Below are 19,242 nucleotides of genomic sequence, written 5' to 3'. Positions count from 1 at the left end.
ATCCGTGGATAGATGGTGGCATTCGCGCAAAACTGAAAGCACGAACTAATGCATTTAACCATGGAAAGATGACTGGGAATATGGCCAAATATAAACAGAATAGTTTTTCCCTCCACAAGGCAATCAAACAAGAGAAATGTCGGTATAGGGACAAAGTGGAATCGCAATTCAATGGCTCAGACATGAGACATATGTGGCAGGGTCTACAGGAAATTACGGACTACAAAAAGAAAACCAGCCACGTCACGGACACCGGCGTCTTGCTTCCAGACAAACTAAACACCTTCTTTGCCCGCTTTGAGGATAATACATTGCCACAGACGTGGCCCGCTACCAAGGACTGCGGGCCCCACCTCTCCTTCTCCGTGGCTAATGTGAGTAAGACATTTAAACGTGTTAACCCTCACAAGGCTGTTGGCCCAGATGGCATCCTTATCCGTGTCCTCAGAGCATGCGCAGACCAGCTGGTTGGTGTGTTTGCGGACATATTCAATCGCTCCCTATCCCAGTCTGCTATCCCCACTTGCTTCAAGATGGCCACCATTGTTCCTGTACCTAAAAAGGCAAATATATTTAATCTAAATGACTATCGCCCCGTAGCACTTACTTCTGTCATCATGAAGTGCTTTGAGAGACTAGTCAAGGATCATATCACCTCCACCTTACCTGCCACCCTAGACCCACTTCAGTTTTCATACCGCCCCAACAGTCCACAGACGACGCAATCGCCATTGCACTGCATTATCCCATCTGGACAAGAGGAATACCTATGTAAGAATGGTGTTCATTGACTACAGCTTAACATTCAAAACCATAGTACCCTTCAAGCTCATCATTAAGCTTGGGACCCTGGATCTCAACCCCGCCCTGTGCAATTGGGTACTGGACTTTCTGAGGGGCCGCCCCTAGGTGGTAAAGGTAGGAAAGAACATCTCCACTTTTAATCCTCAACACTGGGGTCCCACAAGGGTGCGTGCTCAGCCCCCTGCTGTACTCCCTGTTCACCCATGACTGCGTGGCCATGCACGCCTCCAACACAATCATCAAGTTTGCTGATGACACAACAGTAGTGGGCTTGATTACCAACTGCGACAAGACAGCCTACAGGGAGGAGGTGAGGGCACTCGGCGTGTGGTGTCAGGAAACCGGCCTCTCACTCAACGTCAACAAACAAAGAATATAATTGTGGACTGCAGGAAACAGCAGAGGGAGCACCCCCCTACCAACATCGACGGGACAGTAGTGGAGAAGGTTTTAAGTTCCTCGGCATACACATCACAGACAAAGTGAAATGGTCCACCCACACAGACAGTGTGGTGAAGAAGGCGCAACAGTGCCTCTTCAACCTCAGGAGGCTGAAGAAATTTGGCCTGTCACCTAAAACCCTGAAACTTTTACAGATGCACAATTGAGAGCATCCTGTCGGCCTGTATCACCACCTGGTACGGCAACTGCACCACCCTCAACCGCAAGGCTCTCCAGAGGGTAGTGCGGTCCGCACAACGCATCACCGGGGGCAAACTACCTGCCCTCCAGGACACCTACAGCACCCGATGTCACAGGAAGGCCAAAAAGATCATCAGGGACAACAACCAACCGAGCCACTGCCTGTTCACCCCGCTACCATCCAGAAGGTGAGGTCAGTACAGGTCCATCAAAGCTGGGACAGAGAGACTGAAAAATAGCTTATATCTCAAGACCATCAGACTGTTAAAGTGCACTGTTGGAACTAGAAGCACAAGCATTTCGCTACACTCGCAATAACATCTGCTAATCATGTGTATGTGACCAATATAATTGATTTGATGAGAAACCTTGCCATGAGCGGATGGCTGCCAAGTGGACCATTCTGCTCTTCATCGTGGCCTGCTGAAATGGCTGCTGTGTGTGGATGCAGGCCTGCCAGCATTGACCAAAGACCTCAAGAACTGGATCACAGTTTTTATGCTGTAAGATTTTGGAGCAACCCCCTGCTCCCCACACCACTGGCACAACATGCGCCACCTTGTGCCATAGGTTGGCGTGGTAGACGGGCTCTTGAGCTCTCTGTTAACAACAGAGAGCTCAAGATCTAAACCAGACCATTTTCGCTGTTTAGTGGCCAGACCCACAGCTGTAGGCGGGAGGGATTTGGATGCCACAATGTGCCCTCCACCTGTGACAATAGGTCCGGCCTCCGAGGTATTTCCCATGATGTCCCCGCTAAGAGTGACAGAATTGTGCTTAACCAGTGGCATCTCGTCTATCTCAGGGCAAGTAGAAGGACCTGGTGGCCCGCTTCCCTGATTCTGTCCAAAGTCGCTGGAATCAGCAGGATCAGGGGGGAAGGCGTATAGCCTCTTCCTCAGCCACTCATGGGCCAGGGCACCTAGGCCAAGTGGCTCGGGGGGGTTGGATATTGAGAACCAGAGGGGGCACTGTGTGTTCCTCTCTTAGGCAAACAGATCCACTTCCCTAAAGAATCCTCACATACAACTCATATTCATGGATGTAGTCTCTTCTCCCCTTCCGGATGGCCTTTTCTGGACAGCATGTCCACCACAGTGTTCAGGATCCCTGGAAGGTGTACAGCTTTTAGTGACTCCAGATTCTTCTGTGACCACAAAATAATTGTATGTGCCATCTCGAGGAGGCGGATGGAACCCAGACCCCCTTGGTGGTTAATGTATGCTACCACTGTGGTGCTGTCTGTCTGTACCAGCACATGTTTGTCCCGCCTTTGTGGGAGAAATTTGAGTAGTGCTAGCCGGACTGCTCAACATCAGCATGTTGATGTGGAGTTTGGACCAGCTGGGGCTCCATGTCCCGCTGCCCGCCCTCCCCCTCAATACTGCTCCCCAACCTGTCAAGGAGGCTTTTGTTTGAACCTGTTCCCTCCATTAGACTTTGCCCAGGCGTATCCCGCCTGAAAGGAATTTCAGGGATCGCCATCTTGCCAGTGCACTTGTGCATTCCTTGGACACCGTCAGGCGACAATACCTGTGTTCCTTGGGATGTAAACCCTGAGCATTGAACCACCTCTGCAGGGGTCTCAAGTTTAGAAGGCCCAATGGGGTCAAAATAGAGGCTGAAGAGAAGAGACCCTTCAGTCTCTGACACTGAAGAACAGTCACCTTCTGGTTTTGGACCAAAGGATTGAGGTGAACTACAATTTTCTGGACTCGCTCTTCGGTGAGGTGAGCCCTCATTAGAGACGAGTTGTCCGCATGCCCACAAACATTACACTTTGTGTGGGGACCAGGTGGCTTTTTTGCATGTTCAACCTGAGGCCAATCTTTGAGATGTTCTTCAGGAGAAATGTTATGTCTGCTGCCTGTTCTCGTGACTGAGTGCAGATTAGCCAATTGTCTAGGCAATTTAATACTATCATCCCTTGTGATGTTAGGGTTGCTAGAGTGCCATCCATGCGTTTTGTATATGTTCTTGGTGCCAGGGAGAGGCAGAAAGGTAACACTTGGTATGCTATCCCGTTGAATGCTACAGCGTAGGAAATTCCTGTGAGCTGGGTGGATTGGTACATGGAAGTAGGCTTCTTTTAGTGCAACAGTGGTGAAACACTGGCCACAGATAGCATCTTGAAGGGGAGGGTTTTCAAGCACCGGTTGAGAGGCCTCAAGTCCAGAATGGGGCGAAAGCTGCCATCCATCTTTGGGACTATAGGAAAAATACTCCATAGAACCCACTGTGCTATTCTGATGATTCAAGTTGACTGATTTAATTATTCTCAAGCAGGGAGGCAATCTCCAGTTGGAGAGCTTCTCTTTTCATGGGGTAGGCTGTTGCAGTTGACCAAACCCCTCTGATCTGTGGTGGCCGGCATCAGAACTGGAGTTTGTGCCCCTGTAGTTTTGTATCCGACACCCAGGGGAACTCCACAAGCTCCTCCCACGTTGCCTGATGGATGTGGAAGATGTGGCCGACGCCGGGGCCACACCCATCAGGATGACTGAGGGGGCCCGACCTTCTTCGGAGCAGAGGGACGGTGCTTGTTATGCCGCTGCCTGTGCTGGTGGTGGCGCCACTCTGATCCGGAGCCTGTTGATGTGGCTGATCAGGGCATGGCTGGTTTGGGGGAGGGCTCAAGCAGCCTTTCAAGGAAGGGGAGAACTGAGGTCTAGACTGCAATAGTCTCTGGGTAGGGTAACGTGGGGCAGTGTGACTCATGAAAGACTGCAGCTTTGCCGTTTGTCCCAAAATGGCGTCCACACCAGGACCAAAAACTTGACCTGGGGAGATGGGGAGCTCCATAAAGAGTTTCTTCATGGAGGCCTACATATTTGTCTGTGAGAGCCAAAGTGGTTTGCGTGACGAGATAACCATAGACAAGGCTTTGCCATTAGCACGTGACATCTCAGCGTTTTAAGAGGGAGAGGAGTGTGGACACCTGAGTCATTTCAGCCGTCAGCTCAGGGTCACCGTCAGTGGACAGACGAGCTATCAGACCGTGCAGGTATGCCTGCAGCAGAGTGGTCGCATTCATGAGGTGAGGCACCATGGCCAAGGTCAGGAAGGTGTCCTTTAAGTGGTTGTCAGCAGCCCGATGAGGTCCCGGAGGACAGCGGGGAGACCTACCAATGATTTCCTTGTCTGGGAGGACCATGGCTGCAACAATGGGGTCCATGATGGGGTACTGGTCCAGTCCCAACTCCTCGGGAAAAGCCATGAAGGTCCAAGGCTTGCACTGGCTTGAGACATGGAACCTTGAGTTCACCTTAGCCCAAGATTGATGCAGTTCATAGGAGAACTTGGGGCACTGAGGAATGTACACTCTGCCCGGGCTGCTGTTTAGGTAGGTGTGGATTGAAATCCAGAAATCCCACCGCTGAGTAGGGTTGTTAATGCTTGAAGCAGCTCCCGGAACCTCTAGCATTTGTCTCATTCATTATAGCTAATCGTGCTTCGAGTAGCACAATACATGCTGCTGAAGGGGGAATCCACAGCCTGAATGGCATGCTCTAAACCTAGGCACATCATACAGGTAGAATGGGCATCATCCGAAGCCAAGCCAGCATTGCATGTATCGAAGTAGTATGGCATGGATAATCTTCTCCCTGTCTAGACAGAAGCAGAAATACAGATATGTTTTATAGACCAGATAATCTGTATAACACAAACTTAGGTATGATATGCAAACAACAAATGCTGAAAGCAAGGGTACCAAAGAAATGTCTGCAGCATTGAAGGTCACAGTGGCCGCCATCATTCTTAAATGGAAGAAGTTTGGAACCACCAAGACTCTTCCTAGAGCTGGCCGCCCGGCCAAACTGAGCAATCGGGGGAGAAGGGCCTTGGTCAGGGAGGTGACCAAGAACCCGATGGTCACTCTGACAGAGCAGAATTCTGCTGTGAAGATGGGAGAACCTTCCAGAGAACCTGCAGCACTCTACCAACCAGGCATTTATGGTGGAGTGGCCATACGGAAGTCACTCCTCAGTAAAAGGAACATGATAGCCCGCTTGGAGTTTGCCAAAGGCACCTAAAGAACTATTAGACCATTAGAAACAAGATTCTCAGGTCTGATGAAACCAAGACTGAACTCTTTGGCCTACAGTGAAGCATGGTGGTGGTGGCAGCATCATACTGTGGGGATGTTTTTCAGTGGCAGGGACTGGGAGACTAGTCAGGATCGAGGGAAAGATGAATGGAGAAAAGTACAGAGAGATCCTTGATGAAAACCTTCTCCAGAGCGCTCAGCACCTCAGACTGGGGTGAAGGTTCACCTTCCTACAGGACAACGACCCAAAACAATGACACTAAGCACACAGCCAAGACAGCGCTTCAGGACAAGTCTCTGGATAATCCTTGAGTGGCCCAGCCACAGCCCAGACATGATCCCGATCTAACATCTCTGGAGAGACCTGAAAATACCTGTTCATCAAAATAAAGTTTTTAATGAAAATATGTCAATTATTATTTGACTATGTTGGTAACCCATTGTATTAAAGTGATAATGCCCTCAAAACCAGTGTTTGTAGGATATATATTGCCATGGTTTGGCTGCCCCCACACTATTTCATCTTTCCACAAGATGTAGTGTGGACACAAATCTAGGATTTAGTCGTTCGTTCTATCGGTTCGGTTGCTAGAGACGCAACTGAGTTGTTCAGTCTTTTTGTTCTGTATCTAAGGACGAGACCCAGTCGTTCATTCTCAATGTTCCATTGCCATACTGGCTGGCATCATTCTTATCCCTTCCTTGAAAATGTGCTCACTCGTCAGGACACTGTTGTTCAGAGCGGAGGAGCTAGCCAACAACACAGCTAACACAATCTCTTCAAACTGAAGATGGAAACACTGCAAACTAGCTGAACTTTGTTTCGTTTCTTTGTACAGTACCAGTCAAAAGTTTGGACACACCTATCCATTCAAGGATTTTTACTATTTTCTACATTGTAGAATAATGTTGAAGACATAAACTATGAAATAACACAAATGGACTCATGTAGTAACCAAAAAAGTGTTACACAAATCAAAATATATTTAATATTTTAGATTCTTCAAAGTAGTCACCCTTTGCCTTGATGACAGCTATGCACACTCTTGGCATTTTCTCAACCAGCTTCACCTGGAATGCTTTTCCAACAGTCCTGAAGGAGTTCCCACATATGCTGAGCACTTTTGGCTGCTTTTACTTCACTCTGCGGTCCAACTCATCCCAAACCATCTTAATTGGGTTGAGGTCGGGTGATTGTGGAGACCAGGTCATCTGATACAGCACTCCATCACTCTCCTTCTTGATCAAATAGCCCTTACACAGCCTGGAGGTGTGTTGGGTCATTGTCCTGTTGAAAAACAAATGATAGTCCCACTAAGTGCCAACTAGATGGGATGGCGTATCGCTGCAGAATACTATGGTGTGGTAGCTATGCTGGTTAAGTGTGCCTTGAATTCATGGCCAGAAACAAAATCTTTCTTCTGAAACTCGTCAGTCTATTCTTGGCAGGGACAGTTCTTGAGTTGTGCACCGGGGCCTCCCACTCCTCTTTCTAGTCTGGTTAGAGCCAGTCTACGCTGCTCTGTGAAGGGAGTAGTACACAGCGTTGTACGAGATCTTCAGTGTCTTGGCAATTTCTCGCAAGGAATAGCCTTCATTTGTCAGAACAAGAACAGACTGACGAGTTTCAGAAGAAAGTCTTTGTTTCTGGCCATTTTGAGCCTGTAATCCAACCCACAAATGCTGATACTCCAGATACTCAACTAGTCTAAAGAAGGCCAGTTTTATTGCTTCTTTAATTAGAACAACAGTTTTCAGCTGTGCTAACATAATTGCAAAAGGGTTTTCTAATGATCAATTAGCCTTTTAAAATGATAAACTTGGATTAGCTAACACAACGTGCCATTGGAACACAGGAGTGATGGTTTCTGATAATGGGCCTCTGTACGCCTATGTTAACTCAGCAAAAAAAGAAACATCCCTTTTCAGGACCCTGTCTTTCAAAGATAATTTGTAATAATCCAAATAACTTCCCAGATCTTCATTGTAAAGGGTTTAAACACTGTTTCCCATGCTTGTTCAATGAACCATAAACAATTAATGAACATGCACCTGTGGAACGGTCGTTAAGACACTAACAGCTTACAGACGGTAGGCAATTAAGGCCACGGTTATGAAAACTTAGGACACTAAAGAGTCCTTTCTACTGACTCTGAAAAACACCAAAAGAAAGATGCCCAGGGTCCCTGCTCATCTGCGTGAACGTGCCTTAGGAATGTCCGTACTGTGAGACGCCTAAGACAGCGCTACAGGGAGACAGGATGGACAGCTGATCATCCTCGCAGTGGCAGACCACGTGTAACAACACCTGCACAGGATCGGTACATCTGAAGATCACACCTGCGGGACAGGTACAGGATGGCAACAACAACTGCCCGAGTTACACCAGGAACGCACAATCCCTCCATCAGTGCTCAGACTCTCCGCAATAGGCTGAGAGAGGCTGGACTGAGGGCTTGTAGGCCTGTTGTAAGGCAGGTCCTCACCAGACATCACTGACAACAACGTCGCCAATGGGCACAAACCCACCATCGCTGGACAAGACAGGACAGGCAAAAAGTGCTCTTCACTGACAAGTCACGGTTTTGTCTCACCAGGGGTGATGGTCGGATTCGCGTTTATCGTCGAAGGAATGAGTGTTACACCGAGGCCTGTACTCTGGAGCAGGATCGATTTGGAGATGGAGGGTCCTTCATGGTCTGGGGCGATGTGTCACAGCATCATCGGACTGAGCTTGTTGTCATTGCAGGCAATCTCAGCACTGTGTGTTACAGGGAAGACATCCTCCTCCCTCATGTGGTACCCTTCCTGCAGGCTCATCCTGACATGACCCTCCAGCATGACAATGCCACCAGCCATACTGCTCGTTCTGTGCATGATTTCCTGCAAGACAGGAATGTCAGTGTTCTGCCATGGCCAGCGAAGAGCCCGGATCTCAAACCCATTGAGCACGTCTGGGACCTGTTGGATCTGAGGGTGAGGGCTAGGGCCATTCCCCCCAGAAATGTCCGGGAACTTGCAGGTGCTTTGGTGGAAGAGTGGGGTAACATCTCACAGCAAGAACTGGTAAATCTAGTGCAGTCCATGAGGAGGAGATGCACTGCAGTACTTAATGCAGCTGGTGGCCACACCAGATACTGACTGTTACTTTTTATTTTGACCCCCCCTTTGTTCAGGGGGGGTCAACTATTCGATTTCTGTTAGTCATATGTCTGTGGAACTTGTTCAGTTTATGTCTCAGTTGTTGAATCTTAAGTTCATACAAATATTTACACATGTTAAGTTTGCTGAAAATAAACGCAGTTGACAGTGAGAGGACGCAGTTGACAGTTTCTTTTTTGCTAAGTTTAGATATTCCATTAAAAAAAATCTGCCGTTTCCAACTACAATAGTAATTTACAACATTAATGTCTACACTGTACTTCTGGTCAATTATTTTAATGGACAAAAAAAAATTGCTTTTTAAAAAACAAGGACATTTCTAAGTGACCCCAAACTTTTGAACAGTAGTGTATGTACCCTATATGTTATATATGATTCACTTAATTTTAAACAGTGCAGCAACTGTGTTTTGAATTACTTTGGCAGTTGTCTGTTTTTTCTTCTGATGTGAGGGTTTAGTGTTGTCACATTCACATAAGGACACAGTGTTCAAAGATCCAGCCCAAACTGTGAGGACAATACGAATTAGAAGTCACAACATGCCCCTGACAATTACACATGAATTCTCACATGAAATGCCTAACCAAAATAAGTTAAGAAAAGAAAAAGGTGGTATAACCTAAAATGCTGTTACCATAAATATGGCTAACACATACTAGATTTATGACCATCTATGTAAAAAGTAGACATGTTGGACATTGAAGTCTTCACATTTACTTATTGTCTAACCAAAGTTAAAAATTGACCCTGAATAAGAAAAAGCTGTACAAAGGACTACTGTATATGGTAAAAATTGTTATACTTTGAAAAAAAAAAACAATACTGCGAACTTTGTACAGTAGATGCCATATTTTTATTGTAAAAATTAAACAAAGTGACATCCTGCAATCGAACTGACAGAAACTTCTGTTAACACTAAAACCGAACTGCACTTAGAAAAACCCCTTGACATTTCGTGGGCCTACATCTCATAACAACGTCACACCAAGGCAACTACAACTACATGAAAATGACATTTTCCTTACATTTTCATGGTGCATTAAGAGCAAGTTTCATTGTTTTAAAAGTCCCTTAGAAAATGTCTGGCAGTGGCAACATCTACAAGACAATGTTGCCAGGCTGCAATCCCCTAAGTAGGAGCATACAACTCAACCATAATCCAATTCTAACCCGAATACCTCAAACATTCTATCCTTCTAATCTTTTTAATAGATTAATATAGCATAGTTTGTAACACCTTTATTGGACATCTTGAATATAAACATAGGCATACTGTATTCATGGGACTCTTGAACGGTGACCTCTTTCACAATGACACATTAATCCAACTCTGCAAAAATCTTCAGTCAAAATCAGTAAAACCCTCCATATTTTTTGCAATCTGTAGCTTCCTTTGTGATTCATAGTGTCCCCTCCCTGCTATTGATCAGCAACTCATTCAACAGTATTTCCCTTAGTGCTCATCTCTACCCGTCTCTCCACATCACACTTGCTTCCCCTTGCCCTCAGAGATGACATGCTCCGGGGCAGCTCTTTTGAACCATTCAGACCATGACCCGTCATACACAGACACTGACCCTGAATGTCCCAGCAGGTGAGCAGCCAGAACCACGTGGCATGCAGTGACCCCTGACCCACAGGTTACCCAGAAAGGTTTCTCCAAGTCCACCCCTGCCTCTCTGAACATTTTTGCCAGCACTTCAAGCTCCAACTCCTTGCCTGAGGCATCCATGAACTTGGCAAAAGGCATGTTGATAGTACCAGGAATGTGGCCAGGCTCAATGTCTGTGTGAGAGAAAGAAAGAAAATGATAAGAAGAGCGGTAAAGAGAGGGGATAGAGAAAGAGGGAAGGGAGATTTTATTTTAAAAAAATCATTTGGGCAAAATGTGATGTCCTGACATTTAAAAAATCATATTAGCAAAAATGTATAATACCATCAAATGTAATCAATTCTAGGAGGCCAAAATAAATCTTTGCATGTGCTCCCACTGACCATCTCTTGGTTCTGGTTCGGTTCCCCGGAACCTGCCGGGGGATCTTGCGTCAATCACTTGCACCTGTTTGGTCTCGATGTTTTTCAGCACATCTTCATACGACTTGACCCAAGAATGATTGGCGGTCGCCTTGAAATCCGCACGTCCTGGCTTGGTGTATTCTGCAGTGACCGGATGCCCCTCGGCCAGCCAATTCTTCATACCCCCGTCCAGTACCGATACAGAATTGTGCCCAAATAATCGGAACATCCACCACACCCGGGGTGCGCTGTATGACCCAAAATCGCTGGTATCGTACACTACTACATGTGTATCGTTCCCTATACCTAAACCCCCCACATACTCTGCAAAGTAGCTTGCAGTTGGGAGCATATGATCCATTGAGGAAGTTTTGTCGGAGCATTTGTCAATATCAAAGAACGAAGTTCCAGGTATGTGCTGTTGGTTAAATTCCGAATTTGCATCGCGTTTTAATTTCGCTAGATACCAGGACGTATCCAGAATTCGAAGATTCGGTCCAATAAGGTTGCTTTTTATCGCATCTGCAAGCCATTTGGCTGAAACAAGCGTCCGGATTTGCGCCGCCATGATTGTCCTTATCTTGCACTCTGAATCAGGGTTGCCAGGTCTGCTTCAAAATCTGGTTTATGACGTGTTAAAACCCGCTCATAAGGCCTGAAAAGTAGTCCCAGAAAGAGAGGAGTTGCCACATTTAGCCAATAAACCCATTTTCCTACAACTTCATCGAGCGAAGAAGGAATCTCGATTTAACTTCTAACAACTTTAGAAGCAAAATTGGGTTTTCCATCAAAATAATAATTCTTGCAAGCTAATGTGACTAAATAAAGGAATTGGAATATGTCGCAAGAGAAAATATAATTCGCCCTTTTTACACATTTCTGACAATTGTGCCGTTATTACAGTACCAGTAAAAAGTTTTCCAATCAATGATACCTTTGTATATTTTCATATACAGTACCAGTGAAAAGTTTGGACACACCTACTCATTCAAGGGTTTTTCTATATTTTACTATTTTCTACGTTGTAGAATAATAGTGAAGACGGTCAAAACTATGAAATAACACATATGGAATCATGGAGTAACCAAAAAAGTGTGAAACAAATCAAAATATAATTTATATTGAGATTCTTCAAAGTAGCTACCCTTTGCCTTGATGACAGCTTTGCACACTTCTTCACTATTATTCTACAATGTAGAAAATAGTAAAAATAAAGAAAAACCCTGGAATGAGTAAGTGTGTCCAAAGTTTTGACTGCTGTATGTGCCAGATGTAAAATGTAAGAGGCAAGATGTAAAATGAACAATTTAGCAGCTTGCTTAATTCAAATTGACAGTAATTTACTCAACATGAATAGTGAGGTGATTTCAAGGTGAGAAATGCTTCTGTTGCCCAATTATAGGCTACTGAGAATGGGATCGTAATTTCAATAACTGAATCAAATTTTAATAATATGGATATGAACTGAATAGGCCTATGCTTGTCAACAACAGCCATGGTTTTTAAAAATCTGTAGCCTAATCTAGCTGACTGTTACCTTCAATCTAATGCATTCTAACAGCTGATCGGCAATTACGATAGAACTGTGACCATGATCACAATTGATAACTTCCAATTTCATGAACTAAACATGGACATTAATAATTACATTTTTTATTTTTGTATTTCACCTTTATTTAACCAGGTAGGCCAGTTGAGAACAAGTTCTCATTTACAACTAGGACCTGGCCAAGATAAAGCAAAGCAGTGCGACAAAAACAACAACACAGAGTTACACATAAACAAACGTACAATCAATAACACAATAGAAAAATCAATGTACAGTGTGTGCAAATGTTGAAGAGTAGGGAGGTAAGGCAATAAATAGGCCATAGAGGCAAAATAATTACAATTTAGCATTAACACTGGTGTGATAGATGTGCAGATGATGATGTGCAAATATAGATACTGGGGTGCAAAAGAGCAAGATGATAAATAAGAATATGAGGATGAGGTAGTTGGGTGTGCTATTTACAGATTGGTCGTGTACAGGTACAGTGATTGGTAAGCTGCTCTGATAGCTGATGCTTAAAGTTTGTGAAGGAGATATAAGACTCCAGCTTCAGTGATTTTATTTATTTATTTATTTTGCAATTCGTTCCAGTCATTGTCAGCCGAGAACTGGAAGGAAAGGCGGCCAAAGGAAGTGTTGGCTTTGGGGATGACCAGTGAAATATATCTGCTGGAGCGTGTGCTATGGGTGGGTGTTGCTATGGTGACCAGTGAGCTGAGATAAGGAGGGGCTTTACCAAGCAAAGACTTATAGATGACCTGTAGCCAGTGGGTTTGGCGACGAATAAGTAGTGAGGGCCAGCCAACGAGAGCAAACAGGTCGCAGTGGTCGCAGCACTATGATAGACTACATCCAGTTTGTTGAGTAGAGTGTTGGAGGCTATTTTGTAAATGACATCGCCGAAGTCATATACAGAGAAAATAGTCGGCCCGAGAATTGAACCCTGTGGCACCCCCATAGAGACTGCCAGAGGTCCAGACAACAGGCCCTCCAATTTGACACACTGAACTCTCTCTGAGAAGTAGTTGGTGAACCAGGTGAGGCAGTCATTTGAGAAACCAAGGCTGTTGAGTCTGCCGATAAGAATGTGGTGATTGACAGAGTCGAAAGCCTTGGCCAGGTCGATGAAGACGGCTTCACAGTACTGTATTTTATCGATGGTGGTTATGATATCGCTTAGGACCTTGAGCGTGGCTGAGGTGCACCCATGACTAGCTCGGAAACCAGATTGCATAGTGGAGAAGTACGGTGGGATTCAAAATGGTCGGTGATCTGTTTGTTAACTTAGTTTTCAAAGATTTTAGAAGGCAAGGCAGGACAGATACAGGTCTATAACAGTTTTGAAGAGGGGGATGGCCCTCTTCCCTTTTGAAGAGGGGGATGGCCGCGGCAGCTTTCCAATCTTTGGGGATCTCAGACGATATGAGAGGTTGAACAGGCTAGTAATTGGGGTTGCAACAATTTTGGCGGATAATTTAAGGAAGATTTGTAGGGATCCAGATATTGCAGCCCTTTCAGAACATCAGATTTCTGGATTTGAGTGAAGGAGAAGCGGGAGGGGGGCTTGGGCAAGTTTCTGCAGGGGGTGCTGAGCTGTTGGCCGGGGTAGGGGTAGCCAGGTGGAAAGCAAGGCCAGCTGTTGAAAAATGCTTATTGAAATGATCGATTATCGTAGATTTATCGGTGGTGACAGTGTTTCCTAGCCTCAGTGCAGTGGGCAGCTGGGAGAAGGTGCTCTTATTCTACATGGACTTGTGTCCCAAAACCTTTTGGAATTAGTGCTACAGGATGCAAATTTCTGTTTGAAAAAGCTAGCCTTAGCTTTCCTAACTGACTGAGTATATGGTTCCTGACTTCCCTGAAAAGTTGCATATCGCAGGGGCTGTTCGATGCTAATACAGAACGCCACAGGATGTTTTTGTGCTGGTCAAGGGCAGTCAAGTCTTGGGTGAACCAAGGGCTATATCACTTCTTAGTTCTACATTTTTTGAATGGGGCATGCTTATTTAAGATGGCGTCTGGAAGCACTTTTAAAGAGCAACCAGGCATCCTCTACTGACGAGATTAGGTCAATATCCTTCCAGGATACCCGGACCAGGTCGATTAGAAAGGCCTGCTAGCTGAAGTGTTTTAGGGAGCATTTGACAATGACGAGGGGTGGACGTTTGACCCCGGACCCATCCCACACGCAGGCAATGAGGCAGTGATCGCTGTATCCTGGTTGAAGACAGCAGAGGTGTATTTAGAGGGCAAGTTGGTCAGGATGATATCTAAGAGGGTGCCCATGGTTCCGGATTTAGGGTTGTACCTGGTAGGTTCCTTAATAATTTGTGTGAGATTGAGCGCATCTAGCTTAGATTGTAGGACGGCCGGGATGTTAAGCATATCCCAATTTAGGTCACCTAACAGTAGGAACTCTGAAGATAGTTGGGGGGCAATCAATTCACATATGGTGTCCAGGGCACAGCTGGGGGCTGAAGGCGTTCTATAACAAGCGGAAATTGTGAGAGACTTGTTTCTGGAAAGATGGATTTTTAAAAGTAGAAGCTCGAATTGTTTGGGCACAGACCTGGATAGTATGACAGAACTCTGCAGGCTATCTCTGCAGTAGATTGCAACTCCACCCCCTTTGGCAGTTCTATCTTGTCGGAAGATGTTATAGTTAGGGATGGAAATTTCAGGATTTTTGGTGGTCTTCCTAAGCCATGATTCAGACACGGCTAGGACATCAGGGTTGGTGGAGTGTGCTAAAGCAGTGAATAAAACTAACTTAGGGAGGAGGCTTCTAATGTTAACATGCATGACACCAAGGCTTTTACGGTTACAGAAGTCAACAAATGAGAGAGCCTGGGGAATGGGAGTGGTGCTGGGGGCTGCAGGGTCTGGGTTAACCTCTACATCACCAGAGGAACAGAGGAGGAGTAGGATAAGGGTACGGCTAAAGGCTATAAGAACTGGTCGTCTAGTGCATTCAGAACAGAGAGTAAAAGGAGCAGATTTCTGGGCGAGGAAGAATAGATTCAAGGCATAATGTACAGACAAGGGTATGGTAGGATGTGAGTACAGTGGAGGTAAACCTAGGCATTGAGTGACGATGAGAGAGGTTTTGTCACAAGTGGCACCAGTTAAGCCAGGAGAGGTCACCGCATGTGTGGGGGGTGGAACAAAAGGGCTATCTAAGGCATATTGGGCAGGGCTAGGGGCTCTACAGTGAAATAAGACAATAATCACAAACCAAAACAGCAATAGACCAGGCATATTAACATTCGGGAGAGGCATGTGTTGCCGAGTGATCATAGGGTCCAATGAGTAGCACAAGATGAGTCAGGGAGCCAATTTCGTAGTCGCTGCTATGCTAGGCGAACTGGAGACACGGCGATTCAGACAGCTAGCGGGCCGGGGCTAGAAGGTGGGCATCCGGCGACGTCGCAACAGAAGAGCCTGTTGAGACCACCTTGGACGGTTATGTCGGCAGACCAGTCATGATGGATCGGCGGGGCTCCGTGTCGGCAGGAAAGGGTCCAGGCCAATTGGCAAAAGAGGTATTGTAGCCCAATAATTGGCTGGTGGACCTCTTTGGCTAGCCAGGAGAAGGGCCTAGCTCGAGGCTAGCTCCAGACTAACTGGTGCTTGCTTTGGGACAGAGACGTTAGCCAGGAGTAGCCACTCGGATAGCAGCTAGCTAGCTGCGATGATCTGGTGTAAAGGTTCAGAGCTTGCGGTAGGAATCCGGAGATGTGGTAGAGAAAAAGCAGTCCGATATGCTCTGGGTTGATATCGCGCTGTGCAGACTGGCAGGAATTGACCGGGCTGAGGCTGGCTGATGTCCGAGTTAATGGTGAGGACCGCTAGCAGTGGCTAACTGACTACTAGCTAGTAGCTAGTTAGCTGGCTAGCTTCTGAAGGGGGTTCCGGTTCTAAAGTATAAAAATAGCAGATCCTTACCTCATTGGGTGAGACTGGTTGCAGGAGAGTATATTTGGTCCGTAGATGGAAAGTGAGATTAAAATATATACTAAATATATACGAAGAAAACGATATATACACGGGACAGGACAGGACGGGACGGGACAAGACAAAACACACGTCCAACTGCTACGCCATCTTGGAACAAGATCTAATAACACAAGTCTACAACAACAATAAACTGAAGTTATAGGCTAGTGATTAAATCAGTTTGCCAACTCAAGGTAGGCTACACAAGTGGCACAAATTGATTTGCAGTGATTCCAGTGATATTGTAATTTCAACATATTTATTGTATAAAATGGTAGGCTACAGTAGCCTACATAGGCATGTAAATGAATAGGCTAATTGATGACCAATAGATGCAAGTGTATCATTGTCAGTTTTGCTGTGGACTTTTTCCCGTTCCACAACTTCCATTTCAAATGTCCACTTAGCACTCGAGACCCAAGAGCTGAGCCAAATATAGTCCTTCGCTTGATATGGTTTTCTGTAAGCAAAATCGACATTAGAATGCAGTTTAAACCACCTTCCGAGCGAATTTATCTAATGCGCTCTAGAGCGCCTGAAGTAGTTTTCCTGTGCTTTGTCATCGTTATTTGTTGATGCGCATCAGTTTTAGCGTGTTAATATGTTTTATGGAAAAGAGGTTGGAAATAGGTGTCTCCATAATAATAATCTAAATAGCACTACGTACAACTGGTTAAAAGTTGTCACGATGTGCGCTCTTGCTGCTCTTTCCCAACCACTCTCTCTGTCAGAAATAGGCTGCCTCACTGCCTGATAGTCAGCAGCAGCAGGTCACAGTGAAATATATATTTTTTATGAATTGCCATTGCAGCCAAAAACCAGCGGCTAGCGACGAATACATTTTCAAAGTTTCCATATTTGACAAGAAAACTAAGATCATGGCAACCCTTCTCTGAACTATTACGCAATTTGATGCATGCACGTGATACCAGTATGAACCTTCATTAGCTTTCACTGGCCCTTCATTCTGTAGGTCATTTGTGGAACTGTAAACGTGTACCATTTTGATTTGAAGTCTAATATTGTTCCACTTTTTCCACACAATTATGAGACAGAATGGGTCATGATTTCCAGCTATTTATCAAAATCTGCACATTTCTTAATAACATAATGCAATATTGCATGTTTAGTGTTTTTTCTGACCCATTTTATGCAGGCAACTTCACTTTCACCCCTGCATGTCCAACAAATCACCTGTAGAGGGAGTCCCTATGTATAATGTCACTTTTCTTCTATTGTTTATACATAGAGTACAATTTGGTATTTACAGTTTTATGATCCCCATAAGCCGCTGCAAAAGCATCAGCTGCTCTTCCTGGGGTCCACATGAAACATGGCATACTACAATGTACGGAACATTATTAGTCAAGGACTGAAATAAATACATTTAAAACGTCACACACAGCCTACATATCAGTACATACACACAATATGTTGGTCTAATTCATAGTACAGTGCAAATTACAATACAAGATATATACACTGCTCAAAAAAATAAAGGGAACACTTAAACAACACAATGTAAGTCCAAGTCAATCACACTTCTGTGAAATCAAACTGTCCACTTAGGAAGCAAACCTGATTGACAATAAATGTCACATGCTGTTGTGCAAATGGAATAGACAACAGGTGGAAATTATAGGCAATTAGCAAGACACCCCCAATAAAGGAGTGGTTCTGCAGGTGGTTCTACAGACCACCTCTCAGTTCCTATGCTTCCTGGCTGATGTTTTGGTCACTTTTGAATGCTGGCGGTGCTTTCACTCTAGTGGTAGCATGAGACGGAGTCTACAACCCACAAAAGTGGCTCAGGTAGTGCAGCTCATCCAGGATGGCACATCAATGCGAGCTGTGGCAAGAAGGTTTGCTGTGTCTGTCAGCGTAGTGTCCAGAGCATGGAGGCGCTACCAGGAGACAGGCCAGTACATCAGTAGACGTGGAGGAGGCCGTAGGAGGGCAACAACACAGCAGCAGGACCGCTACCTCCACCTTTGTGCAAGGAGGAGCAGGAGGAGCACTGCCAGAGCCCTGCAAAATGACCTCCAGCAGGCCACAAATGTGCATGTGTCTGCTCAAACGGTCAGAAACAGACTCCATGAGGGTGGTATGAGGGCCCGACGTCCACAGGTGGGGGTTGTGCTTACAGCCCAACACCGTGCAGGACGTTTGGCATTTGCCAGAGAACACCAAGATTGGCAAATTCGCCACTGGCGCCCTGTGCTCTTCACAGATGAAAGCAGGTTCACACTGAGCACATGTGACAGACGTGACAGAGTCTGGAGACACCGTGGAGAACGTTCTGCTGCCTGCAACATCCTCCAGCATAACCGGTTTGGCGGTGGGTCAGTCATGGTGTGGGGTGGCATTTCTTTGAGGGGCCGCACAGCCCTCCATGTGCTTGCCAGAGGTAGCCTGACTGCCATTAGGTACCGAGATGAGATCCTCAGACCCCTTGTGAGACCATATGCTGGTGCGGTTGGCCCTGGGTTCCTCCTAATGCAAGACAATGCTAGACCTCATCTGGCTGGAGTGTGTCAGCAGTTCCTGCAAGAGGAAGGCATTTATGCTATGGACTGGCCCGCCAGTTCCCCAGCCCTGAATCCAATTGAGCACATCTGGGACATCTTGTCTCGCTCCATCCACCAACGCCACGTTGCACCACAGACTGTCCAGGAGTTGGCGGATGCTTTAGTCCAGATCTGGGAGGAGATCCCTCAGGAGACCATCCGCCACCTCATCAGGAGCATGCCCAGGCGTTGTAGGGAGCTCATACAGGCACGTGGAGGCCACACACACTACTGAGCCTCATTTTGACTTGTTTTAAGGACATTACATCAAAGTTGGATCAGCCTGTAGTGTGGTTTTCCACTTTAATTTTGAGTGTGACTCCAAATCCAGACCTCCATGGGTTGATCAATTGGATTTCCATTGATTATTTTTGTGTGATTTTGTTGTCAGCACATTCAACTATGTAAAGAAAAAAGTATTTAATAAGATTATTTCATTCATTCAGATCTAGGAT

General features: G+C 45.7%; 1 protein-coding gene across 1 annotated transcript; it reads right to left on the bottom strand.

Moving 5' to 3' along the window:
* Positions 1-9,490: 9,490 nt before the first annotated feature.
* LOC106600884 (3-mercaptopyruvate sulfurtransferase) lies at positions 9,491-11,286 on the bottom strand. The gene is made up of 2 exons (XM_014192634.2): positions 10,652-11,286; positions 9,491-10,441 (listed from the first exon to the last, which is right to left on the bottom strand). The coding sequence occupies exons 1-2, from the start codon at positions 11,238-11,240 to the stop codon at positions 10,140-10,142; spliced, it is 891 nt and encodes a 296-aa protein (XP_014048109.1). The 5' UTR covers positions 11,241-11,286; the 3' UTR covers positions 9,491-10,139.
* Between the last annotated feature and the right edge of the window lie 7,956 nt (positions 11,287-19,242).

Source organism: Salmo salar, chromosome ssa03 (assembly GCF_905237065.1).
Source record: "Salmo salar chromosome ssa03, Ssal_v3.1, whole genome shotgun sequence".
Classification (NCBI taxonomy): Eukaryota; Metazoa; Chordata; class Actinopteri; order Salmoniformes; family Salmonidae; genus Salmo; species Salmo salar.
The sequence above is the reverse complement of the archived record's forward strand: the minus strand, read 5'-3'. Positions and strand labels throughout refer to the sequence as shown.

What these genes read in the sequence shown, in the direction of transcription:
- LOC106600884 (XM_014192634.2), bottom strand. Translation starts at nt 11,240, where the DNA reads ATGGCGGCGCAAATCCGGACGCTTGTTTCAGCCAAATGGCTTGCAGAT. An exon ending in CGAACCAGAACCAAGAGATG is followed by an intron (nt 10,442 to 10,651) that starts GTCAGTGGGAGC and finishes TCTCTCACACAG; the next exon opens with ACATTGAGCCTGGCCACATT.